This window comes from Pocillopora verrucosa, chromosome 8 (genome assembly GCF_036669915.1).
Source record: "Pocillopora verrucosa isolate sample1 chromosome 8, ASM3666991v2, whole genome shotgun sequence".
Classification (NCBI taxonomy): Eukaryota; Metazoa; Cnidaria; class Anthozoa; order Scleractinia; family Pocilloporidae; genus Pocillopora; species Pocillopora verrucosa.
In genome coordinates, this window is record NC_089319.1 from 2,345,586 (window position 1) to 2,372,016 (window position 26,431).

At 36.3% G+C, this 26,431-nt stretch overlaps 5 protein-coding genes across 6 annotated transcripts; 2 read left to right on the plus strand and 3 right to left on the minus strand.

Moving 5' to 3' along the window:
- Positions 1–4,583, minus strand: LOC131790413 (pyroglutamylated RF-amide peptide receptor). 2 transcript variants are annotated; one of them, XM_059107625.2, is made up of 5 exons: positions 4,486–4,583; positions 2,932–3,074; positions 2,322–2,592; positions 1,532–1,798; positions 1–924 (listed from the first exon to the last, which is right to left on the minus strand). In XM_059107625.2, the coding sequence occupies exons 2-5, from the start codon at positions 3,057–3,059 to the stop codon at positions 499–501; spliced, it is 1,092 nt and encodes a 363-aa protein (XP_058963608.2). In that variant the 5' UTR covers positions 3,060–3,074; positions 4,486–4,583; the 3' UTR covers positions 1–498. The 2 variants fall into 2 exon arrangements, with proteins under 2 accessions (XP_058963608.2, XP_058963616.2); XM_059107633.2 differs by lacking the exon at positions 4,486–4,583 and adding an exon at positions 3,956–4,042.
- Positions 4,584–8,266: 3,683 nt separating this feature from the next.
- On the minus strand, positions 8,267–12,960 carry LOC131790429 (tachykinin-like peptides receptor 86C). The gene is made up of 3 exons (XM_059107645.2): positions 12,666–12,960; positions 9,494–10,080; positions 8,267–8,975 (listed from the first exon to the last, which is right to left on the minus strand). The coding sequence occupies exons 1-3, from the start codon at positions 12,691–12,693 to the stop codon at positions 8,634–8,636; spliced, it is 957 nt and encodes a 318-aa protein (XP_058963628.1). The 5' UTR covers positions 12,694–12,960; the 3' UTR covers positions 8,267–8,633.
- A 788-nt stretch (positions 12,961–13,748) lies between these two features.
- On the minus strand, positions 13,749–15,819 carry LOC131789401 (galanin receptor 2a-like). The gene is made up of 2 exons (XM_059106513.2): positions 15,597–15,819; positions 13,749–15,245 (listed from the first exon to the last, which is right to left on the minus strand). Exons 1-2 carry the CDS (start codon positions 15,817–15,819, stop codon positions 14,431–14,433), a joined length of 1,038 nt encoding a protein of 345 aa, XP_058962496.2. The 3' UTR covers positions 13,749–14,430.
- A 2,628-nt stretch (positions 15,820–18,447) lies between these two features.
- LOC131791250 (melanocyte-stimulating hormone receptor-like) lies at positions 18,448–20,458 on the plus strand. The gene has a single exon (XM_059108600.2). It carries the CDS (start codon positions 18,507–18,509, stop codon positions 19,515–19,517), a length of 1,011 nt encoding a protein of 336 aa, XP_058964583.1. The 5' UTR covers positions 18,448–18,506; the 3' UTR covers positions 19,518–20,458.
- Positions 20,459–23,444: 2,986 nt separating this feature from the next.
- Positions 23,445–25,582, plus strand: LOC136282780 (adenosine receptor A3-like). The gene has a single exon (XM_066170689.1). It carries the CDS (start codon positions 23,579–23,581, stop codon positions 24,587–24,589), a length of 1,011 nt encoding a protein of 336 aa, XP_066026786.1. The 5' UTR covers positions 23,445–23,578; the 3' UTR covers positions 24,590–25,582.
- The last annotated feature ends 849 nt before the right edge of the window (positions 25,583–26,431 follow it).

The window sequence follows — 26,431 nt, forward strand, 5'->3', positions numbered from 1 at the left end:
TTTATTTTTCTGCACAATTATTCCAGCATAATGCCTAATTCTCAAAATTATGCCGGCATAATGTGGACAACGATACAGAAGGGTCTGGCATGTTAAATGTCAATACACACTACGGTTCAAATTGATTCGCAACCACATACCAAAGTTACTGTGCTCGAAAAACAATTGCATGTACTCTAATTGAGCGAATACAACCATTTCTTCTAATCACGATAACCTTGCAAGTCCGCCCACATTATCCCTGCGACACGAGCTGCAGATCCTGCGAGATTCAAGACGGCGAACAAGTCAGGCGTGTGAGAGGTTTCCAAGGAGTCCAGCACTCTTATTTTGGAGGCAGATCCCTGACGGACCTCTCGCGCGCTCACACCTTCTCAAAGCGAGCGTCTCGCCGCTCGTGACGCAGGGGCCAAGTTGAACCTAATCGCGGGATGAGTTCAATCCAAATTCGAATCGCTTGAGCATCTTAGTTCCGCTTGTTCATTGGCATAATATAACTCATTGCTTTAAGTTTTTTCTGTCCTCTTGCATGCCATCTGCGGTGGACTCTAAACTTCCCGTTCGCGGTTTGACTCGTATGTTGGATACCACGGTAGGTTGTGTGACAGCGTCAGTGGGATCGTAGGTATTATTGGTTGACTCAATGAAGGCCCCAATTCGGTTTCCGCAGGTCTTTTCACAACATAACAAACTTCTGACTTTTCTTTGAAATTTCTGGTTTACAAAGACGTAAATAAAAGGATTGACAGTAGAATTGCACGTAACTAGAACGATACTGGTGATGTAGGTAACATCTCCATAGTTCTGCGAAGGACTGAAGTAGTTGAGCGCGTAAGTAGTCAGGTTTGGCAACCAGCATACGCCATAAATTACACTCACTACAAGTACCATTCTGGTGACACGCTTTCGCACCCTTAACACACCCTGAAATAACGAAAAAAATAAAGTTTAACATTCTCATCTACATCATATGTAAAGAGCATCGATATAAAACAACTTGTGCCCTGTAAACTTCGCAGGTGTCAAAATTTCGAACAGGCATTTCTTTATGTTTTGCATGCTAAAACGTCAGTTGTTTAAAATGACTAGGGCTAATAATTTCAGAGTGTAATGATCTGTTCAAGGAATCAGCAAGAAGCCTAATAATTTCAAATGCTCTGACTTTCCGAGTCGTTCAGAGCTGGAGGGGCACCACAAGGTTGGATCATTCGAATGAGTCCTTAGCAAACTGATATTTGTTCGCCTTGAGTAGGAACCTATCTTAAAAATCCGCAAGAGTTAATGAACCAAGAAAATATGAATTCTACAGGGTATAACCACTTGAGACTCTGTGTCATTATTTGCCTTTGGTTTCAGTATCAAACCCGTGATGAAAACAAATCCTGAATCACCTTTGGGTTACAATTGGCTGAGACACACAACAATAACTGACAAATGCAGAAAGAGATATACGTTTAAAGTACAATGTCATATGCTGGAAATTTACACTTAAAGGATTAAGTCATTATATAGTCGATAGTGTGTGGGATACCTGCCGGGTATTTTGCGTGATGTTTTCAACAGTGCCATCCTCTTTTTGGAACCAGAGCACATATACTACCCTGGAATACAACATGATCATCAACAGTATCGGAATGAGTCCAGCAACAAAGAACCATATGGAGCTATATGCCTTCGGAAGCCAGTCAGGTGGGGGCCAGTACTCCATGCAAAAGTTTTTCTTCTTGTCAAAATATATTGTCAGGAATAGGGGAATGTTGAGGATACCTGCACCAATCCAAGATGCAGGAATGATGATCTGTTAAAAAAGTATGATTAATGAAATAACTGTGTACACTTTATTCAAAAACCGTAAGACGTCGGAAGCAAAAAAGGCGCGAAAGATGAACGTCAATCAATAAAACCATAAATACTTTTTAATACTGAATGATAAAAATTATAAATTGAAGGATTTATCTTGGCTTTAATTTTGTTTCTTAGATAAATTAATCGCACCTGTCCTGATGTTTCTGGGAGAAGTAACCTTAATTTTTCCTTTATAACGGTATAGGTCAGTAATAAACTTATCCGCACCATCTACGCCTCTCTTTCGTTTTAAAGTAGCTATAGAACGTTCGCAGATCAATTCAGAGAAGTAGCTCAATTGAGGTCGTAGCTTTATTTTCTCGTCATTTAACGCGGGCTTGAAACGCGCCTCGTAGAATTATAGGCTTCGTAAACCGCTGGCAAAAAAGAGCGTTTCATAATTGTTAGTTTGTTACTTGTCTTGCTGTTACCGTGGTCGTTTTTAAAACAGCGCCTACTTATGTATATACTTCTACCTTTAGCTTGTCGTATGTAAGTTTCCCTTTGTTGCCGTAAGGATACATCACGGCATAATATCGCTCAAACGCAATTGCCACAAGGGTAAAGACTGATGCAGCACCGCCAGTCCAAGTAAGGTTTCCCCCAGTCAGAAGCTTGCAGACCCATGTCCCTGCCTGTCCATCTGGATGTTCGAAGGTGTGGATCAAAATAAAGCGCGGAGCGATGAACAACGCCACCATGGCATCTGCTACAGCCAAGTTTAGAAGTAGAACGTTCATGGGAGTTCTGAATAATCATAAATAATAACATCAATACCGGTTCATTGTTAACACAATAAACCGGACACAAGACTCGAACGAGATTCAATTCCTTGACCCATTTTTTAGTTATTTAACTAACAGACTCAAATCATGTTTTTGTTTCCTTTGTAAGTTCAAGTTAGCAGGGTTCTACAGTAGCAGTCTACCTTTTTCAAAATAGGTATTAGTTGAGACCAGTGTAAAGAAATCTGAGCATTTTAATTAATGCAGTGTGATATTCCTTGTTTAAGTTGTGTGTTGTGAAAAGAGTTAAAATAACGATGAGTGCAAGCATTATAAATCCGTTGCAGTCTTGGTGAAATACCTCATATCTCGGTTCAGTATGATAACCAGACCCACGATTGTGTTGCCGATGAGATTCGTGCTGACCAGAATGGAGAACATGGTAGTGATCCCAATCTGTGCTGAATCTGAATCCGTGTAGAGCGACATGATAATTCTGATTTACTGCATGATAAATAAATCGTATAACAAAGGTCCTTAAGAAAAAGAACATTAAGTGTGTCTCTGAAGTGGCAGAAGATGACTGGGACTTAAGATTTCAAAGGAAATTTAAGGAAGAATTCCCATGGCACGCCGTGAACAAGGCTATTCGCTCTATTTGATCATCACAGCAGGTTACTTTTTTCTGCTTATTTGCAAATGCAAACAGGAAGGAGGACTTCTAAGTATTGATTAAAATATATGGTTATGTTTACCTAACCTTCTTTACAGCGAACCTTCTATTTTAAACCTAACTTGAAGTAGAAGTGTGTTTTCTGATAACGTGTTTTTTTGCTTCCTTTTTTTATAGTTTTCATTTTCATTGACATTTTTTTTGTTGTTTTTGCCAACTTTTGAAAACAAAAAATACTTCAACATAAAACAGAAGTCGAACATACGCAGAGAAGAACACAATTTTCTGACTAGATCTAAGAAATTGCCTCAAGAAATTTATTTTACTTAGATGACGCATGCGCAAAGACAGTTCTTACGGAAGAAATACATTAGAATCTCGTGCAACCACGTTGCAGAGCCGAAGAAAACGAAAATTCGGATAATTGTTGCCTGAATTCCCCAGCGCCAGTCCTCATTTGACTTGCGTCAAAGACAATAACTGTTTTCTTGAAGAACTGATTTTAACACATGCCATTCACTGTGCCGATTGTTTAGACCCGAAATAGATCTAGAAACAATTTTTTCAGGTCTCATAAACGTGCAGAGTCTCTCAGGGAAAGTCTGATATTTTACAATTATGACTGTTCATATAAGACAAAAGTGCGGAAAAACTTGTAATAAAAATATCTTAATTTTCAGCTTTTAACGTTACGTTATGATAATGAACTCACCCAGTTTTATCAAAGGCATGGAAAAGCTTATTCTCAAACGTTATTGATGTACATTCACCTATTTTATCACTGAAAAGTTTCAATACACGTAGCCCGTTTTTCATTCTCAATCAGTAAATATGTTGCTTGTAATTTTAATTCATTATTATTAGAACTCTGCGTTAATTGCAAAAACTTAGGGTGCCTTTTTATTTGTTTATTTATTTTGTGCTATTTTCTTTTCTGCTATATTTCAAGCTACGAAAGTATAAATTTTCATTTTTTTTTTGTTTTACAACTTTTTGATCAATTTGAGCATTCGAAGAAAGCAAAATAACGTCAATTTTAAGACAAAAAAAAGTATTTTAATTGCCGACATCGCACAATTTACATTCATTATGACAACAGATAATCTACCCAGCAAAGAAATGGCGAATAAAATAAACAGCAAAGTGAAAACAGCGATCATATTTCACAAATGCATGAAGACATATTAGAAGAATTGCTATTTCTTGGCCTAAGCAATGTTATTATGTGAGTTCCATGCTTACCTGTCCTTAGATCAGTAAAAATTTAATTCAACAGACTTCTTATTAAACAACTCTTCCGCCAACTGCCAGGATGTGTTTTTTGACGTTATATCTCTACCCGTGTTAAACAACTGATGAAACAATCAGGAACCCTTCGACAAAAATTCATATCAGTCAACGCTTAGATAACATATCACTCTTGCGTGCAGATAAGTAATTATAATAAATATTGACAAAGTATCTTTTGTATCCTGGGTCCACGCGGCTTCATAGATATGAGAGGGGAGAAGATTATGTTAATTTTGTAAACCAATTAATTAAAGTTTCTGTCCGAGCAAATGTTGTGACAAGTAATAAAGAAAGTAATTTCCTTAATCCCTTTTGGACTAAAATAGCAACCACCTCCTTCTCTTTTTTTATCACAATTTTTTTCAAAGGGTATTTAGGATTGACTCTGAAGATTCACAAAAGGAACAAATTCACCCGTGACCATCATCGTTAAAAGTTAAATGAAAATTGGACGATATCATTTAAAGATATTTCAGGGAGAAGTAAGGAATTATCTTGAATATCTTTGGGACATAAAACATCATAAAATCCTGAAAATATCCGATTTTTTAAAGTGAATTGACGAAAAAAGTTAAATTCAACCATTGTTTTATATTTGTGAAGAATTTCACAGTATTTGTAGAGCGAATAATACATTTTGAGACAAATTTATTGACTCTCGGTAAGATCCACCGTCTGAGATTGATTTCCAGCTGAGATAAATCCACAATTTACGATAATAATGGCTGGCTTTATTTTATCCATAGTTTTAGCGAAAAAATCTAAGCGGATCAACAATTTACAGGTTTAGTTACAACTTGTGGTGTTAGCGTAGAGAAATTTTATTTCGTAATTTTGCGCATCAGTAAATGAACGAATATGCCAATGATAAATTATGTAGAATTCAAAAAATGACGTGTTAGTGCAAATACACCAGAAATTTACAATAAAAGAAGAACAAGAGATAAGATGTATTTTATCGTCGCCACTTTTTTCAGACCTTACTTTGTCACAACTTTTTACTTGTAATTTAATTGTTCAAATTAAGGGTCAGTGAAACAAAAGTTATCTTTAGGGCGTACGTTCCTTCTCCGGAAATGTGCAAGAAATATCTCATACTACCTGTTTTCAAATTTGGAAACCCGTAGCTTTTAACTCATCTACTAGATTACGTAACAGAGTGTTTGATGGTAATGAAATGGTTTGAAACTTTTGAAGCACAGGAAAAAACACTGCCAGACTAGGTTCTCCCCCAAACCCCTCTCCTTTACCCCAACTGGCCCTTGTATGATAAATGCTGTCAGTGAACTTTCAGATAATAAAAGAAGGTTAAGGAGTTTCTGAAAGACTCATTTTTCACCATCTTGGTTGAAAATGAAATTCGTGCCTGTACCTAAATGAATTATTTATGTAATTATGGTGTTATTAACATATTTGCATGCAAAGAGTCTCAAACTGATTTCTTCTGAAATGATTCCCATATCATTTTCAAAAAATAAAACTACAAAAACTGAAAATTTTACGAGAATGTTCTTCACTTTGTTAAATGTATCATGTTATTTAAGATCTCCGCAAACTGCTATTTCTTATCCCAATTTACCAAACAATGCTTGAGGAAAAGAATTACGTAATTTTACTTCAAGATGAAGGTATCGATGACAAAGTAATCCTCTCGGAAGGTGTCCCCAATTTGTTTTACAAACACCTGATATTTGTGTATTTTGAATGTATATTCTGGCCTGTTTTTCAGTATAAAAATCGTCTGCTAAATATATCTAAGCTGAGTTGAAATCAACAACCAAAGCAATATAAGCAAGCTTTAAGTTAGTGAAATATGTAGCGTTACTGATTTGGTTATTTCTGGTAGAAATTCCTGCTGAGAAATATGAAGTACAAGTTTAATTAAAAATGATTTCTGCTCTGACTGACTATTCAGGCAGCGACAAAATTGAATTAAGACTTTTACTTCCTATCAGAAAATTGAACAATGCAAATTCATAAAAAGGAGGAAACACAGCATGACTTGTTTCTTTAAATGCATCAGTAATTTAACTTGACGTTTTTATATGGAACATATTCTGTCATTAATGATACTTTTCCTAAATTTGTTTCTTTGGGATCTTCTGTAACTTACCTGCTACAGAGTTGTTGGGACAATTGAGATGTTTACTTACCGCTCTCCCTGTCGGCAACCCGTAAAATAGCTGTTATCAGCGTTATCAAAACGATGCAGTTTTGGTTTAAACTGTGCTATGAGATGTTGAGTAAACAGGTGTACAACATCTATGAAGAAAAAGAAGTCTTTCGACTTGTTGACCCCATAGCAACAGTGGAAATAGATACTTCATTAATAAGGGATTTCTACTGCACCTTTCTTCTTTCATTTTATTTCAAAATGGATAGCCTCATATCCCTTGCGAAATCTTCATACTAGTAAGAATACCGTTCAATATATCTTTTTTTTTAAGCAACAATGGAAATGGATATTTCATTAATAAGGGATCTCTACTGCACCATTCTTCTTTCATTATATTTCAAAATGGACAGGGTCATATCCCTTGCGAAATCTTTAAACCAATAAAAATAGTGTCCAATAGATCTTTTTCCTTTAATGCAGACCGAACAATACTCAATATATACTTTTCAATAAAAAAATTATTTGTTTGCGAGAAATGAAGTGCAAGTGGCTGTGTTAATTCAAAGCGATTCATGATTCAGAATTCATTTTAAAATCTCGAATAAATTTTTTGGATTTTTAAACCAAGGATTACAATGAAGCTGTCATTTCAAATCTTATGTGGTTATACAATGATTTAGAATCATCAGTTGTGTAATAGCTGCAAAGTAACGGTAGGGAAATAAACTTTGTTTATTGGTGCATTTGTTTGGGGAGATAAATTATCCCAAAGATATTTTTATTTTAATTTTAACTTCGGAATTGATTTGATTGTCTCATGAATTCCTTTAGCCCTTGAAACCTACTCCAGGCTAACATTTTTCAATGATAGAGAGGGATTTTGCGGCAAAAATTAATTGACACTTCCCAAAACTCGCTAAATGACTTTATCATCATGAACAATCACAACTTGTAGTGTTTCCTGCGGATGCATGTTGAAACAGACTACTTTGAAAGGGAATTTTCAATTTATACAAGTTAACTTTAAGTTTTAACTTTAACCAGCAGGAATCCTTCACTCTCTTCGAATCAATGGCATCTCTAGTTTATCTGGCCATGATCATGCAGACCAGAAAGAACTTGCTTTTTTGGCATTCTTCCTTTTCGTAGCACACTTGTCAAGAGTCGAAAGAAGAATTGAAACACTTACCGTGTTCCCATTTCGTAACAAGAATAATTCTTGCCAGAAAATATCTTCTACTGGCCTGATCAAGGCGATGCAGTGTTGGCTAAAGTCTTTTTCCGAGGTATAGCGCTCGTAAGCGCATAGCATCGTAAAAGAAGTCTTACGACTAACTGGCACCATGGCAACAGTGTAAATGGAATTTTCACCTAGGCGCTTTTAAAAAAATGCATCAAGCTAAGTCTCCAGTGATTCGTGTCTGATAAAAATTCACCGTGTTCCCATTCAGTAACAAGAATATATCTCGCAAGAAAATATCTTCTTCTAGCCTGATCAAAGCGAAGCAGAAATGGCTAAATTTTTTCTCCGAGGTATACAGCTAACACGTGTGTAGCGCCGTAAAAGAAGTCTTACGAAACATTGACACCATAGCAACAGTGTAAATGGAAATTTTACTTCAAAAAATGCCTTAGGCTAAGCCGTCTCCAATGATTAATATCTGATGAAAATTCACTTTAATGTATTTTCTTAAGTCACGCAATGGCAGAAGTAATAATGATGCAGAATTTTCCAAAAGCGATGAGGTATGGGCAGAAAGGAATAAAGATACATGGGCCAAAGTTTTAAGTCATTTGAGTAAACAAACACTCCTGGTAAATGCAAAGAAAAGACTGCAATTTACTTTTCGGTAACGATTGGTTATCATTGGTCATGAATAAACAATAGGCGCCAATACAACAAACATAAACAAAAAACATCATCACAAAAAATTCACTATCAGTTAACGTATGGATAAATCCAAGCTAATCACAGCGGACATTGTCATAGGAAAGGCGCAATCTTAGTTGTAATTGTCGTCCAACGGCACCTAACCAACTTGTATAGATTTTGACGAAACTGTTGACTTCGGAGACTGTACACCACAGGGTTGATAGAAGAGTTGATGGTCGCGAGTACTATAGTTGTCTTGTGCGGAACAGAATACATAGACTCTGATGGAATAACATTGGCTAAAAAGTAGATTATTAACGTGGGTACCCAGCACACGACGTATATAGCACTCACTAGTAAGACCATGGTGGTAATTCTTTTCCTGGATCGGATGAAAGCCATTTGAGAGAGGTTTTTACCAACAGTGCTATTGAACCAAAGGTGACGTGCCACCTGGAAGAAAGTTTTATGCTGTTAGCTTTCTCTTGATAGATAAATTCACGTTGAATCCTTCCGCTTGGACGTAATCTTTTGTTATTAAGTTAGACAGTCAGTCAGTCAGTCTCAATAAAATAGTCAGTCTCTCTCATAGTCCATCAGTCAGTCAGTAAGCCTGTCAGTCAGAAAGCCAGTCATTTAGTCAGTCTGTCAGTCAGTCAGTCCGTCCGTCCGTCCGTCAGACAGTCAGTCAGTAAGTCAGTCCGTTGGAGAGTCCGTCGGTCAGTACATCAGTCAATCAGTCAGTCTGTAAATTAGTTACTTACAAGTTATTAGTTAGTTAATTGGTCAGTTAGTTAATCGCTTAGTTTGTTAGTCAATTAGCTATATATTTAGTTTATAAATTAATCAATTCTTATAGGCGGATTTAAGCTGTGTGTATTGATTGACATGTGCATAACAACCCATGGAAGTCCCTCAGCCCCCTTCTCTGGGATTTAATGAAAATGAACCTGATTCACTTGATATCTCACCTTGAAGTAAATAACGCTCATGACAACAATAGGAATTACACCTCCCACAATGATCCATCCAAAGCTATAAATCTTTGGTAGTATAGAATGAGGCCATTGTTCTGCACACGTCTTCATTTCATCGTTGTATGTGACTGAAAGGTATAGTGGAAGGCCCCATAACACTGCTATAATCCAAATGACCACAACAGTCGCTCGAAGGCTTCTCCCCTTACCCACTCGTCTCTTAAAGGGTTGAAAAGTGGCATAGAAAACTTCAACAGCGATAGCAACCAGGCTGTAAATTGACGCAACTGCTGCAGTCCATGCAGTGGTTCCCCCAGAAATGAATCTACAAAGATATTCCCCTATTTGTCCCGCTGGATGGGTAAACGTTGGGCCAATCACAAACTTGATCCCCATAAAGATGGCTACCAAGATATCAGCGATCGCCAAATTGATCAAAAGGTAGTTCATAGCTGTCTTCATGCTTTTGTTCTTGAGGATAACTAAGATGACCAGAGTATTGCCAAGAAGGTCTGTTATAATCATGAAGGAAAATGCCACAGCGAACCCAATGTATTCTGAGGATACATTCTCTGGGTCTCCTGTGCGCATAAGAAACTTCATTTAAAATTAAGTATCTATCTAGAAATACCAAATTATTTTATGCTAAGAATATGCTTATTTCATGTCTTTTAATCAAAATATTTGGGGTGCGGGTAGGCTTTCATGATTAGCTCAGCAGGACGCACGTTTTTCCGCCCGTAGGAAGATTCGAGACAGAACAGGAAGAAGTTTGCAAGGTTTGGTACTAAACATACGTGGGCGGCATGATAATACATTTTTGGACCGCCAGAGCTTATACAGTTAACATTATGGTGATTCACTTTTGAGTCATTAAGAACAAATTTTTACATAGACAGATGTGTACGGCTTCCAAATACGACTCTGATTTTGCTTTATTTTTATCCTCATTCTCCAATCCATTAACAATAAAGAAATTATTTCTCGTCAATATTTGAAGAAAATGCAAATATAATTCATTTTTGCCAAGAATTATTTATGAGCTGATGGAAAAAATTGGGTCATTGCCGTTTTCTTTCGTCATTTGTCGCACTTTGTTGGTCATTAACTCTCACGTTAGATTAATTGAAGGTAAAAACAGCGCACACCAATTAAAAAAGGAAGCGGACTAAGCAAGTATTTTTTAGCTACGCAAACGGAAAAATGTCTTGAGGGACATCAATTTGCTCTGCGTAGATTGTAGAAAGACACATTCGTTTTATGATGATAATTTTACGTTATTGTCGCTTTTGATAGCTTTAGAATCATGCCCTCTTCACTGCGATTTTCTATACATGGCCAAAAAAATTTTCACTTTATTAATGCGATCTGATCAGTTTCAAACGGACGACAACAAAAACATGGATGCAGCGATCTATATAAACATGAGCACTCAGACATGTCTGGTTTCCTGTTTTCATTTACCCTAAACCTTAAATTGCAAGACGCTTTTCCAAAAAAAAAAAGAACTGTTTCCGTTGCATTTGCACTTTGAAACCGTATTAAACCTTGCGTACAAGCATATAGAACATTTTTCAAATTTCTTCCATATCATGTTCTGTTTATAGACTGTACTCACCTAAAAGTCTGCTGCACCCTAACAGTGAGATGTGAACGACAAAATAATAAAAAGTAACTCAACGTAAAACTTTTCCAAAATTAGAGGGTGCAATGTTTCGTTAAGGTGATTAACATCTGCTGTGTTGAAAAAGATAAATCGATTTTGGTTCGCTTTTTTTCTTTTCCTTTTTTTCAATATGAAGAGCTTGGCGGCGATTTAATGAAAATGTAAAAAAGTATACAAAAGATTGGGGAAAAAAAGTTAAATAAGTAATTTTTCTTCAGTGAATTGGAAGATATAATATTTCCCTTCAAACTTATGTGATACCGTTCTTAAAGATCGCGAGGGCATATCAGCTGTCTTATAATTAATCTTTCCAAGATTGCACCAGGGAAAATTTTAAGCTTAATCTGTATTACTGACAATGATATCATTAAGCTTAGGCCAAAATAGATTGTGGAATGAATTCTTAAAATATTCAGAAAATAAATTGATTTTTATTTTCTTTTTCAACTTCACGGCATGCCTTATTTTACGATTTGGGCAGAAAGGAAACTCAGACCTCAAATACATTATTTCACGAAGAAAGAAAAACTCCCAATGTTTGCTCTTTTTCATACGCGATTCGTTTAAAATGCTACTGTTGATAGATATAGCTAAGCTTTCCTCAGCCTCCAGTGAAATATCACATAAAGATGTAATCATTAACACCAGCAAACATTTTGATGGAGGTACCCTCTTTCAGAGAATCGAAAATAAATAATTACCTCCAAAAGGTATATGATAAAAGCACGTGAAGGCCATTAATGAATCATGCTCTGGGAGGTAGTAGATCAGCTTAATTAATGCTCTGAGAGATTTCATTTGGGAAAGTTTCAAAATTAAGCTGCATTTTATAGCAATATACTCCACAAAGTTAGGCAAAATAAAACTTAAGATGAATCAAATATGTCAACAAATTACGAAATTATTCACCTTCCAGACGCACTATATTTTTACCTGTGGTCAAAGCGGAAATAAGTTTGCCACTAAACAAAGGAGAATCCTATTTAAAGGTTTTCCGCCATTATCTCTGTTTTGATCGTAGATGTCAATAGCAGTCTGTCAGTTTTTTTTTCTTTTTTCCATGTTAAGAGATGATTTTTTTCTCCTGAACTCGATTTTGTTTGAAACAACGTATGTTAAGCTCAAAAAAACCATCTGCCGTTTTTTTTCGTTGAAATAATGAGAAGATTAAAACTACAAGCACGACTCCCCTCAGCCTACCATGTTTTTCAAGATAAATTGATCAATCTAGGTTCGCCATACTCGAGTGCGTTGCTCAAATAGAACTTTGGAGGCTTTGGAAAAGGTTTGGAATCAATTTTAAATGAAGAACGGCTACATCGATATCTGTATTCTTGACTTAGAGAACAGGCGCACCCCGCGACCATCATAATTTTTAATTTTCCATGTTGAATTTTAAATGTTTTGTTCTAAAGAAGAGAGAAACGAGAATGTTGCTTAGTTTAAAATATGTTTCCTTAAATCACTATTAATAAACGTAAGCTATTAAACTCCACTAACCTGCTGAAGTTGTTTCGTTCCATTTCATTGTTAGACGCCTTTACAACCAACTCAACATCACATCAAACTGAAACAGTGTGGTTTATAATTTTATGAGCTCTACAGCCAGACCACTGAGAACGTCACGCTGTAGAGCCAAAAACCTTCCAAATGTGTAATTTCCCTCAAGAAAAACCACAATCTGCTTGTTGGTTTTCAATCGAATGTTTTCCGTTCTAAATAGCCTTGACCATCAATAAAATGGATATATTTTTACGGCCTTTGATGTAAATGTCTAGATTAATATCCTTCTTAATTTGCGACGTAAGTCTTCTCGAAAGAACGCAGACTAAAATTCAAATATTTGTTTTCTCACACACTCAGTGTATTTTTTAATTTAAGACATTACGCTTCCCATGAATAACCAACAGCTTATATCTATTATGCAATATGAAACTAAAAATTTGATTTGTCACCAACAAATTTCAACTTTTGCCTATAAGAACCGTGACACAGTTCGAAATTTAATGACCTTAAAAAGACACACGATGTCCTTCGCATGTGTGCCTATTGGGTAATAGAGAATCATCCCACCGACTTGCTTCATAATTGTTTTAAAGCGCCAGAGAAAAATGAGTTTTAATTGTTACGTTAGTGGCGTGCATCTAAAGAGAGCAGTTTTGACAAACTCATTAAAAAGGTATTGCGATCCAGTCTCGTTATGATCCTTTAACAACTCCAAAATACAGCATTACCATATTTCGTGCGAGCGCAAACGTTCAATGATCAACAAAAAAAAAAAAAGGTAGCCGACGGGGAGGAAGGAAGAGTAATAAATTTTAGAGATGTAAGTAGCCACTAAAAAAAAAAATGTTACACATCAGTTCGACGTTCCCACTACTTGCGAAGCTTATGAAAAAAGAATTAATTTTCTTTCGCATTTAAAAACGAAGAAAACAATCTTATATTTTCCGTTGTTTCATCTTTTATTATTCATCTATTCTTGCCTAAATTAATTCAAGTAGGAATGAATGGTTAAGAACCAGCTGAAGCTATCCCGTCAATTGTATTGTCATAATAAGAAATATGGAAACTATCGCGCTCGTTGGTTGAGAGTCTTATCAAATAAGAGTACTAGAGTACTTGTTTTTCCCATGTCTCTCTTGATTCAAAGATGATGTTAAGAAAAAGTTTATGATTTCTTTAAAACTTCATTTTTGGTATACGTCTTTCCTACCCTACCAATCTATTGCAACACAAATATGCTTGGAAGATTAGCCAAGGTGAACTGATAAGAGAATGCTTTTCATTTTTTTTTATAATGGTAACAGCAATTAAGCTGTCTATCTTTGTCCATCGGTCATCAAGTCATGCGTAGCTTACGAATCATATTGAATTACGTAAAATGGATCTTGTATTTCGCAACGTTGACTCTTGACAAGATGAATTTCTACCTCAATTTTTAATGCAGCCCTACTTAAGATTCGGCAAAACAAGAAAAAAATCAGCGATATCAAAATTGTATGGGACCCACAGATGAAATAAGAATTACACTTCATGGGAAATTCACAAAGAAAAAGAGTGTCTTAAGACTGTTACATAACAGTTAGATAAACCAAGCCTCCCGCCTTCTTCATAATTTAACGAGGTACATGTTCTTCGAACCAATAACCTAGTCATTAATCCAGGGCGAAGATGAAAAGTAGAGAGCAACATCAAATAGCAGAGCAAGTAAGTGGTGTACAGACGCTAAGAAATGAAATTTGAGTGCGCTAAATTGGGATAATCAAACGGTGTTGTCTAAAACCATTTCTAAGTCTTTCACGATATCTTTGCTCCTCAAGCAGTACGAGAAACTTTTGAAAGGAATCTTGGCGCTGCAGCAAATTCTAAAGGAAAACAATTTTCGAAATTCTTTGCGAAACTCCTCGTTTGCCAAACAGTATATCCATGGATTTATACACGAGTTCGACAAAGCCAAAACCAAAAAGTAGTCGCTTATTGGACTCGATAGAGACGTCACTTTAAATATACTAAGGATATAGTTCAGTTGATCTGGAAGCCAACACAGTGTTAAGAAGAGTGCTGTCAAAACACACACGTGTAAAAGTCTAGTTTTTGTCTGGATACCGCTGGCTGTATTCATTGCGGGTGATTTCCTCACGCTTATCCAAATATGGAGGAAGGAAACCCATGTTACAAAGCCTGGAATAACAAATGTGACGAACATGTATGATATTACCATTGCTTTCAGACTGATTGGCCTAAGCGTTTCCTCTGCCCAACGACATCCATCTTCGCTTGGAATTCTCCGAGACAGACGGTACAATTGTAAGACACAATTTGAAATCCAAATTGTAGTGATATAACACGCCAAACGTCTACTCGAAAACTGTATTCTGTACTGTAGAGGTTTAACAGACGCGAACCATCGCTCAATTGCCAGGCACATCACCATTAGAACAGAAGCTTTGCCCATGGTGAAGATAAGGAACTTTGTGTCAATCAGATGACAGAATAAGCTTAATCCAGTCATACCTGTAGGATATGGGAATTTATCTACCGGTACTATAAAACACGGTGTAACTACGATAACAGCACCTGGGAATAAAGAAACAAATGACCGTGAATAAGACATTATATATATATATATAAATTCTAGGTAACGGTATCTAGATCATAACAATGTGCATTTTAGGAAATGAAAATGACATCAGCATCAAACGACAACAACATAAAAACATAGGGGCAGCTTCAGCACAACCATTAGATTCTCAGCGTACCACCCACATTAATGGATGACTTGTGGTGAAAAGTTGTATTGTCAAATTGTTGATCAAATAGCAGAAATAAAGATTACATGTCTATTTCAAGGTGATTAAAAAATTGGATACCAATATTCACCAAGAGTACAGGGATTACTGTAACAATTTTACTTTCCAAAATTCGTACCTGTAACCATATCCGTCATTGCCAAAACAATCAGGAGGATGTTGTAAGCCTTTTTTAGAAGATATCGCTTTCTAAGTAGAACCACACAGAAAAATAAGTTACCAAAAATTGAGAGAAAGGCGATTAATCCAAAAACAGCTTGCAGGAAAACTCCAGAACAGTTCCCAGGAGTCAAGAACAGAGAGGGCGTCACGTTGATGAAAGTCGTTGGCAGAGTTTTCATTTTATAACTAGAGCCCTGTTAAGGTAAGAACTATAGCATTCTTCAGTCCAACATTACGGCTGGACTTTTCTTAGCGACAACTACTAAATTTCAAATGAATCTGGCAGCTTTTAATTATGTACTGCTTTACAAACACAAGCGTAATTGAAATTAATCAAACATTCTTATTCGGTTTCCAAAGGCTGTAAAGTAGGTTTTCAAACGCCCTAGCTGTGGTTGGTCCATATCGTGTTTTTCTTGGTTTTCAATTTGACCTGTCATAATTTATTTATTCAATCTTTTTGACTATGTTTCTATTTCTGTTATTTTACGTAAATGAAGGTAAACATGCCACAAATTCAATGTTTCTTTTTCTTTCTCTTTTTTTGGTTTGCTTGTTGTTTTTCCTATTCTCTTTTCCTATTGTCTTTTTCCATTGTCTTTTCTGTGATTTTGTCCTCTGAGAATATTCAGTTATTACTCGCGCCGAAAAAATTCTAAACATGAATTAATGCTAAATTTACTGCCATTTGCACATGCACTGAAGGCTTTTTAGCGCATTGGCCATTGAAATAGTATAAAGTATTTAAACAAAAGTTTCCATTTGACGCTCTGAAATTGTTCAGCGTCACACATTCAGAGAGGCATTTTTTAAAAACCGGAGAATAAGAGCCTCAGACCCTCATACTTTGGCACTAATGATTCATTCCCGGATATATCTGGAAGCGATGCATGAAACTCAGTATATACACGCCAGTATCAATGTCTTTCTGGGCACCAGGAGGGAGAGAAAGCCTAATAACGAGAAAGGAAACTAAGCTGGTACAAATACCGCGTCCGGAAAATAATCAAGGCATCTTTTCCCTAGATTGACCATGAATGGGATTAGAACCAGTAACAAATATTTACTAAAGCACGTTTTCTAATGCTTCAATTGCTGACTAAGTATCATTTTTATATCGCGCGACACAAAATCAGGATTTATTCAAGAAGGAGAGCTATTTAAGATATTTAGCAGAACTTGTATGGCTAAAATTTCTGTGAATAACTTATTCGTGAGTAAGCTGATTCTTGAAATGAAAACATGAATAAAAATAGATACAGGTAATATTTTGCGATATATGATGTACTGATTCCATAAAAGGTCAAATAGACTTTGTTGGGGGCTTCAAGCCGGAAATTGACGAAAAGCTTATTATGAAAAAACAATTATAAGAGGAGGTATTGGCAACACTTATGATAGCCATTTAAAACTGGATGAATGTTTCCATTAGAAGACCTCCAACAGATGAACCTTATCTGTCATACATTTGATAATATCTTGAGATGACATGATAATCACAGACTTTTCCTGCCTTAAAAAGGCATTTCAATTTTTGCTCGGAAATTTAAACGTCATCATCTGACTTGAAACAGGTCTTTACTTTTCAATAAATTTCCTTTTCTGTTTTTTACCAAAACAACGATCGTTGAATTACGTCCGCTTAAAAATGTTGGTTTTATAGATTTCCAGATCAAATTATCATTTTATATGCGAGCTTTTGATTTTAAGAAAGCATCATTTTGACTATTACTTCCGAATAACTTCCTAAATCAAATTGTTTTCCTTGGTGTTTTTGTTTTTACACAAAACAAATTCTAGATATGCTTTTCATTTTACGGTATTCTTCTAAGTAACTGAAATCGTATCTTTGAATCGATTTTCCTCCCAAGATTCTTGTGATCAATTGGAAGCAAGATATAGCATCTAAAAGACAATTTTTTGATCTCTGAACACGCTAACTAAAAAATAGCTAATGATCTGACTATGGGGGAATACAGAGTGAAGCGTTTTGATCGTGGACAAGATAGTTTTCTAGAAGGGCTTTTTCTTTTCTGTTTTATTCAATCCATGGTAGAAATCAAAGAGAGCAAATAATGGCGAATACATTTAAAACTTATGCAGTTTATCTCAGACAGGAGATAAGTCTTCTTCTTTCCTTTCCTTTTAGATCTTCTTCTATTTTAGTTTTACCTCTCACAGGTGAAGTCCTTCCCTGCATTCTAGTTAAGGAGAAGTTTACCTCACTGTCTAGCTATTGCTTTCTTTTGAATCTTTCTTAGACAATTTTCCAACACTCCTAGGCAGACAAACGAAACCGTCATTAGTAGTTGTACCTTGGGGGTAAGATGAGGAATTCATATCTTTATATATCAAGCTGATTTATGATTGACGAAATGGAATAAAAATTCATACAAGCCCTTTCGATTCGCCATTGTCAAAGAGAATTTCAAAACTGCTTGAATCATGCAATAATACGAAATCAGAGGTAAAGGCGTCTAGCTCGCTGCTTCAACTCCGAAGAACAAAAAATGTTCTTTCTCATGTTAATGTCTTTTACGCAGAAACCACAATAATTTGTACGTGCTTTATTATATTTTTCCCCTTTTTTTCCTCAGGGTTGTCATGGGTGACGATGCACTTAATCTCAAAGTACGCAGTACTCTTCGCGTGCGGTTTGTTTATGTCCATTCTTGCAAAGTGAACCGGAAAAATTGTATGCAATATTGCCTCAGTATAAATTACCCAAAAACAATTTTAGCCATTTTCCTTCTCGGCAGCTGCAAGAATAATACATGCGTACACAGAAAGTACAGAGTATATATTCCTGGTTATTTGGAAAACGAGTCAGTAAGCAAGAAGGGTCTTATGAGTTCAACATCACTTCATGATGCTGAACATATCATACCAAGGTGGTAACCAGAGCTTTGAAGAGGCAACGCTTTGTTGCAGGCATTTAGACGTATTTTTCAGCAAAGCCGATAGCGATGTCATCCTGTTGTCAGACACAATTGTCTGTGTGATTAATTCTGTGTTTAGCGTAATCGCCGTGTTCGCCAACATACTCATCTTGTACGCTTTGTACAAAGCCTCGTCGCTGCACTCTCCATCTAAAGCGTTACTATGCAGTCTCGCTTTGTCAGATCTGGGAGTCGGTGCTATAGTACAGCCATTATTCGTGGTCTACAGATGGGCACAGATCAACGGAATTCTTCACAAATATTGCAAGGAAGGAATTTTCTCTCATATCGAAGGAAGTCACTTCTCGGCTGTTTCATTTCTTACAATGGCAGCTATTAGTATCGACCGGCTCCTTTCGCTGGTCCTTCGCGTACAATATCATTCCACTGTCACCCTAAGAAGAGTTATTTTCCTGCTAGCTTTAATTTGGATAAGCGGAGGCTTATGGTCGTCATTTTGGACCAGAAAACAGGATTTATACTCGCTTATAGGCATGATACAAATTCCAGTCTTTTTTTCCATAACATTCTGCGCTTACTTAAAAATCTACCTCTGCCTTCGCAAGCAAGCTTGTAGGATGGGAAGGCACGTGAACCCACTGAAATGCATCAGAAAAACACATGGTATGAATTTCGCTCGCTACAAGAAGTCTGTAGTGAGCATGTTTTACCTATTTTGCGCTTCAGTGGTCTCATTTCTGCCATATCTTTGTCACAAAGTTGCAGTAGCCATTTCTGGATGGAATACTTCAACTTCGGTTTTGTTTAGCTTTGCTCTCACCATGGTTTACGTGAACAGTTCTGTGAATCCTTTGATATACTGCTGGCGGATTTCAGAGCTGAAGCAAATTGTACTTAATGTTCTCTGTCGTAACCGTTCAGTAGTGAAAGAAGTCAAGTTCGTAACCTCTAGAGACCAAGTAAAAATTCGGTCTTAGAGTAGCTCAAAGTGATGATTTCCCGCACTTGAAGACAATTCTGGGATATGGATCAACATACCAGAGATTATTCTCCCAGCGTTACCTCCGTGATGTCACAGAAAGAGATGTAATTGCAAACTACTTTACTAACTGATTTTAACAACCCGGTGCCTCAGGTTAGCCGTAAAAATCTTGGATCTACAAACACGGCTTTTTAGGAAAAGTATTCTTTATGTTGGTCTTTCTCTAAAGTAGCCCTCTTAAAATAAAAACAGAAACTTTTAGCGCGAGAAAATTTTAACCAATTTAAGATTGCAGTACCGCGGGATCGCTGCTACTGAACTTGGACTGTATAACAACCCCAGTTCATGTTTATTCCAAAAGTTGCAGAGTCATTGCTATAAATTCCGAAACATCAGAAATTGTTTTCGATAAATTTAGTCAAAACGTCAAAGCGCTCGCTCATTTTCAGTCTGAAAGGTAATTGCTGAAACTTTGTAGGTCAGTTTTCAAAGCTAAAACTGAACTTTAATAAATCAGCTTGAATAAGCCTACAGAGGTTACCATCTGTTATTTCAGCGACATTATTGAACTTTGTGGACGTAAGGCTCAAATAGAATTTTAGCGATCGAAAGATATTGGTCTTCCAGAATTGTTTACACTGTTTGATGCATTTCCTGTTGACCATATATGCTTTATGACTTTCATAGAATTACGTGATGATTCGTGATTTTGTGTAGTTTCCTTGTTTGTGATCACCAGGCTTGCGCAGCCGGCAGATCCTACGGAAAATGAAAGGGCGCGAAATCAAGCATTTGTTCTCTGCTCGAAGCTCGCGGCTCGCTGCTCTTTGTTCTCTGCTCGAGCAAGAAGCTCGTAGCTCCGCTTCTTGATTCTTGCTAACGAAAACGGGTTGCAAAGCTTCAAGTTGAGAAGTAGGTTTCTCTTATTATTGCGTTCCACGCCTTTCGCCGCTTCGCTGCTTAACGTTTCAAAGCGCACATTAACTAGTAATTATATTATTACGTAAGTATATTTGAATAAAGAAACTATAAGCGTGGATCTTAGGTATATCTTGAGGTCTCCTTCAGGCAAAAAGTAGTTTGGTTTATTAGCGGGCTTAGAATATCATAATGTATTTCGTATGACATTTACCTGAGACAAACTTGGTCATCACTGAATCCGCCAAATGTGAGCTTTATTTCAGGTGCAAACAAAACTATTGTTTCAAAAACAATGCGTCATCCTTCAGTAATATTGGCTCTCTCTTATTCATTTGGTGAATATTCAGAGAGTTCTAAGGAGGATCCATGTATGTGTATCACTAAGTTGGAAGTGATTCAAGAAATCAAAAGCCTAGATGTCCCCAACGATAGATCACAAGTACGGCAACCTTACAGAGTATGTTTCGAGAATGAAATAAAATGAATTTTACGGAGCTAACACTTGCTGATGTCGTTTGTGGTCAGTTAACAATGCTAACCTGTCAATATTTTGAAAATCCAGAACGATAAAAAATACCATATAATCATATATACAATCTCCCGTAACAAACGATTATAATCGAAAAGAGCAGAATCAATATTTCATATTAAGCCGAATAATGATGCGTCAGCACGCACGAGCTTAGTAGAGATGTATGAACTGACTCTTTGGTCTCTAACATCAGTATACGTAGTCCCTAAAGTCCTTGGTGTAATTTACCCAAAAACCGGTCTTCTCTGAAAACCCCCGAAACCAAATGATTGTGTCAGGGACTCATTTTAACTCTTTTCAAAATATTACTTTTTTATATCGTTTTAAAATAAACTTTTATTCATTGCCAGCGTTGATTAACTCTTTGACTCCCAAAAGTGATAATCGTGTAACCTCTCCTTATAATAGAAGTACATTATCCAGGAACCAGGTAATGAGAATACCTAAACTTATCAGGTAGAAGTTGTTGTCTTGATCTAACACCTAATTCTCATTACTTACTTACACGGAAATGCGTAGCAGCTACAATCAGATCTTGGGAGTTTAAAGGTGAAACAAATGGCGGCTTTTAGTTTTCGTATTACCAAGATATATAATATTCCTTTCTCAACAGTTCTAATTAAAAAATGGCAGGCTATATTAAAGTATGACTAAACAGACACATTACGTTTATATACCTGAAAGACAAGTTTTCTATTACATGTCGACCTTGGAGATGACTGAAACTTATCCACTGGCTCTTTTGTTTTGTTTTAAATTTTGAGTGCTTTTTGACAACTTTCTTTAATCCAAATAATTATTTCTTTTTTTCTTAATGATTATGGTTTGATTGTAATGATTTGCGTTTTAACTCATTCTCGCCTGAAGGGAAGCTTTAATCAAAAGACGAATCATTTGAATATCATGAATGACGATGTTGATCAAAACTGCAGGAATAATTGCGTAACTAACACGAAAGCAAATAATAAATTTATGAATTAGAAACATTGAAAAGAAAAGTTTTTGAGGCATGCAATTCAGTGATGCGAGCATTCTCAACTTAGAACATGACTTTACGCATACAAAATTGTTATGCGCCGCGGAATAAGCCTCCAGGGAAGATCATTCAGTGATAATTTTATAGAGTACAAAAGCAGCTGTGGATTCAGAAAATTCTAGTCAGTGACATCGATCAACAATCGGCCTCTAGCTAAGTGCGCAAAAACACATACTACTCCAGAGCTAATGGATTTTTATCCTGCCGACTATTATCTTACGTTAGCGTGATAATATATCTCAAGTTTCCTTCGCCTAATTTAGTGTTTTCCCTTTTTTTAGTAGTAGGATTTATTTTTATATATATTTCCTGAAAATCTGAGCGGGTAGGATTCGCTAAATCCTGTAACCTGATCACCTTATTTCGACAACAGACCCGACACAAGGACTTTCTCTTCAAATTCGCGAAAACAGAGCGGAAATTTCGTTTTCGCGATTTGAAACAACTCTTGCGAGCTACAGGCCGTTGTTAAGTCTCTAAATTTCTCGTTTCGAAGATTTCAGGAAAAGATTTTACGCATAAATTTTTAGCCGCAAGTCATCCGATTCAGAAATACATTTACTTTTAGCGATTGCAAACTATTCCCAACGGGTAACATTATTCTTTTAAAGATATGGATCACCTGCTGGGTAAATAACTTAAATATTAAGAGCATAATATATAACTTAGTTCCAAAATACAAACAGAGTTCGTTGCCTTAATAAGATATTACATGATATAATCCGTTTTTAGATTTTAATTATAGTTTATTCTAGGTGGGACTTCCTCGATAGAGAATTTTTTGTAATGATTATACCAGGTTTGAATTGAAGCAGAAAACTGTTTATTCTTATTTCCAATCATCCCTTTTTTCAGGAAGAGAGAATTTACCAATCAATTTCGGCATTTTTCAACCATTTGTTAACTGTTGTCATATTTCATCATTTCCACTTTTTCATGTCGTTCTGATCGTAAGTCCATAGGATTGTAGAATTGTCGCTAATACAATCTAACAAAAAACAAGAAGAACTAGACATCAGTGACATTGTTTATTCCACTGGTCAATATAACCATGAGTAACCATGCTTTTGAGTTATTTCCGTCGATTCGCTTCAATCGCAGAATTCGAGGAGATACATCTATTTCAAGGACATACTTAAATGTCCAAAGGACGGGGAAAAATTTAGGTTTTTCAGCATTTAACAAAGCCTGGGTCAGTTCTCCACCTAACTTTTGTCATTATCGGTGCATGCATGTTTGCATAGAAGATTCTACTTTGACGAATATCAGATAATCTGTTTATTGTAGACATTATCGGCTGCGATTTCATTGGCCGGAGACATCATTTTATATGCTTTGTGCAGAGAGTCAGAATTAAATCAGCCGAGGATCATATTCCTGTCCGTCAATTCTAAACAGGTGAAAACAAATTTACGTCAATTTTAATTGCAAATAGCCAAGTTAAGGTTCGTTATAACCAGAAAACTAGATGCATATGCATCATTGTCAATTGAGGATAAAAGACTAACGTTCGGACCGCAAATTGATAGTTGTTACATAAAGAAGAGCGAAGAGCTACAGAGCGAGGATGGTCGTCAACGCATCCCCTGCTAATTCGAGCGCTGATCTTTTTACCTGTTACGATCCGTCCATTTTCATTCGAGCGCCAAGCGCACTTCACACGAACTACATTATAGCTGCTGTTTTCAACGCTATCCTCTCAGTAACAGCCACTTTGGGTAATACTTTGATTCTGTTCGCGCTTAAGAAAGCTACCACCCTGAATCGTACTTCAAATTACCTCCTGTGCTGTCTCGCTGTTTCTGATTTGATGGTCGGTCTTGTTGTACAGCCATTACACGTTATTTACTGTATATACGGAATCATCGGTGGTTCTAAAGTACGCTGTTACTCGCGAATCCTCTTCCAGTGGACATCTGATTATTTTTTTGCAGTTTCCTTTCTTACGATTGTGGCTATTAGTGTGGATCGCTATTTCACCTTATGTAAGCGTCACGCCTATCGGTCAACCCTTACAGCCAACAAAACAAGAGCAGTGATTGCATTTGTTTGGATAACTTGCCTGAGTTTCCCTCTTGGTCGTCTTGTGAGTTCTTCCATTTCAATGATTCTGTCTTCCATTATTTTTATCATTTTTCTCCTGATCCCATCATTCACGATTTTCAAGATTTACCGCTTTCTCAAACAACACGAGATTCAGATTTCTTCTAGTATGAAAAAATCTTCTGCGGCGGGCGTTAAAACCGGAGGATTCGATGTTTTGCAGTACAAACGCTCCATAGCAACATTGATCTGCGTCTACCTTACTCTCCTTGTTTGTTTTCTACCATCAATCGCTGTCACTGCGGCCTGGATAACTGCGGATCGACCTGGGAAATTACGACTCATCAAAGTGGGAAATTTCTCACTGACTTTTATAATGTTTAATTCAACCCTTAACCCACCCCTGTATTGTTGGAGGATCAGAGAGGTTCGTCAGCTAATAATCAACTTGTTGAATAAATTTTTTTGTTGTAAGATCGATCGAAATCACAGAAATAGTGTTTCTTCTAAGACTTCTGAAGATACCCGTTTGTAACTTGGATTCCGTGCGGAACAAACGCCGACTGAACGTTCAAATTCAGGAACATTAACTATGACATTATGCCCACGAAACATTAATTAGTCTCGCGCTTTTTCTTATTTGTACTATCACCAAGAATAGAGGAGCCTGTAGCAGTAGAAGACAGGTTTCAGAATTGAAAAACATCTCTGTAATTTTTAAAATATATATCCTCAAAATGTATGGTTTAAGCATATGGACGAGACGAATTTCTACGCTTTCTAATGGTTATGGCACTTAAGGAAATTGAAGATAATGAGTGCACGTTCATAAGCAAACCTTAGGAAGTAGGTGGGCGTTGAGGATTTTCCTATTTTTGGATGAATGTGTTATTATTAAATTGTCCTTCCTGTGTAACATTTACCGAAAGCGATATAGTGCCCACGAAATGTTGAAAAATGAAGAGTTTAATTGTTTTCCCTCAGTTTTGCATTATCGTCATACATAATGATGTATTTAATAATAACTGAAGAGTAGGGAACAATATTTAATTTTCAAATGCTGTCAAAAGACTAAATCATCATTTTTTCAAAATGTCAAAACGCACTAAAAAGATATTGTAAAGATGAATTCAAATAGATTAATTATAGAGGTCAAAATATCAGGCAATGTTGTTCTAATTTCGTCTTCCTATTTTGGCCAAAGTTCTTTCTGGACATTTTTTGTTTTCTCTTTTTGTTTTGTTTTGTTTTGTTTTGTTGTTGTTGTGGTTTTTTCTTTTTTTCATTCCAATTTTTCGTTTTCAATTGGATTTTCCGTTTAGCCGTTTTAGTGATTTATAAAACGCCGTATTCAGCAGGCTAAACCGGTTCTCTCGGGACTCAAGATATTTCTAAGTGTAGCGCGGTATCATGCCACAGTCACATTTTTTAATTCTGATCTAGTCAATATCTGATATATTGCAAGTAAAAAGTATTAGTTAATTATTATTTGAACACCTGGCTATTATGAATATAGTGCATATTTATCTCGCTTTGTGTTGATATAAAAGAATTGTTATGTGATGAATGACTATAAGAATATTAAAGCTTTCGTTCCCATGATCCTTAAAGTAAACTTCTTAAGTGATGATCGCTTCTTTTGCTGGCTGATCAATCTCTTTCTTCTCGTTACCTCTTTTCTTGGCAGTGAGTGAATATTACAAGGTGAGAATTTACGAATGATGAAATATGCAAAACTGTTCAAATCGAAGTCTCGTTTACCGAGATGAAATCCATGAAAATCCTTGTCCCTTCTTGCTCTATAAGGTGCAGTTTCGATAAGTTTGAAACGTCATTTAACCGAAAGAGTGATTGATTTCCCTAGCCATGTTTTTTTCCGTAAGCATTCGATGTTCATTCTGATGATGTTCATGATGTTCATTCTAATGTAATGTACTGTCGCAAACTTCCCATTGTTAGATGGGGTAAAAGTCCAGGGCGGGTGATTAGAGTTGGAAACGAAATGCTAGATAAATAGGCATATACTTGAAAGTATTTTGGGCTTAAGATTTTTTTTTTTTTTTTTTCACCGCTTTTTTGCATCGGAAGGAATGCTTTACTAAGGAAATCTACAATCCAAATCTCCTTCCTAGAGTCTTCACAACGTTAAAGGGGTAAGTTTCTAAAGAAACTGTGGTGCTGCGTCGGTGGGAGAGTATAGCAGGTAAACCTGCTCTTACCTGCTCTTCACAACGTTGTCCAGCAGAAAAATGGTTTGTTTGAGCTAATGTTAAAATCATTGTTTGGGTACTGGTCCACAACCGTTCAGGGCCCAACTAGGCAAGCAAGTGAAACTTTCTTTAAAATTTCTTTTCCAACGAATGGACATTTGGTCAAA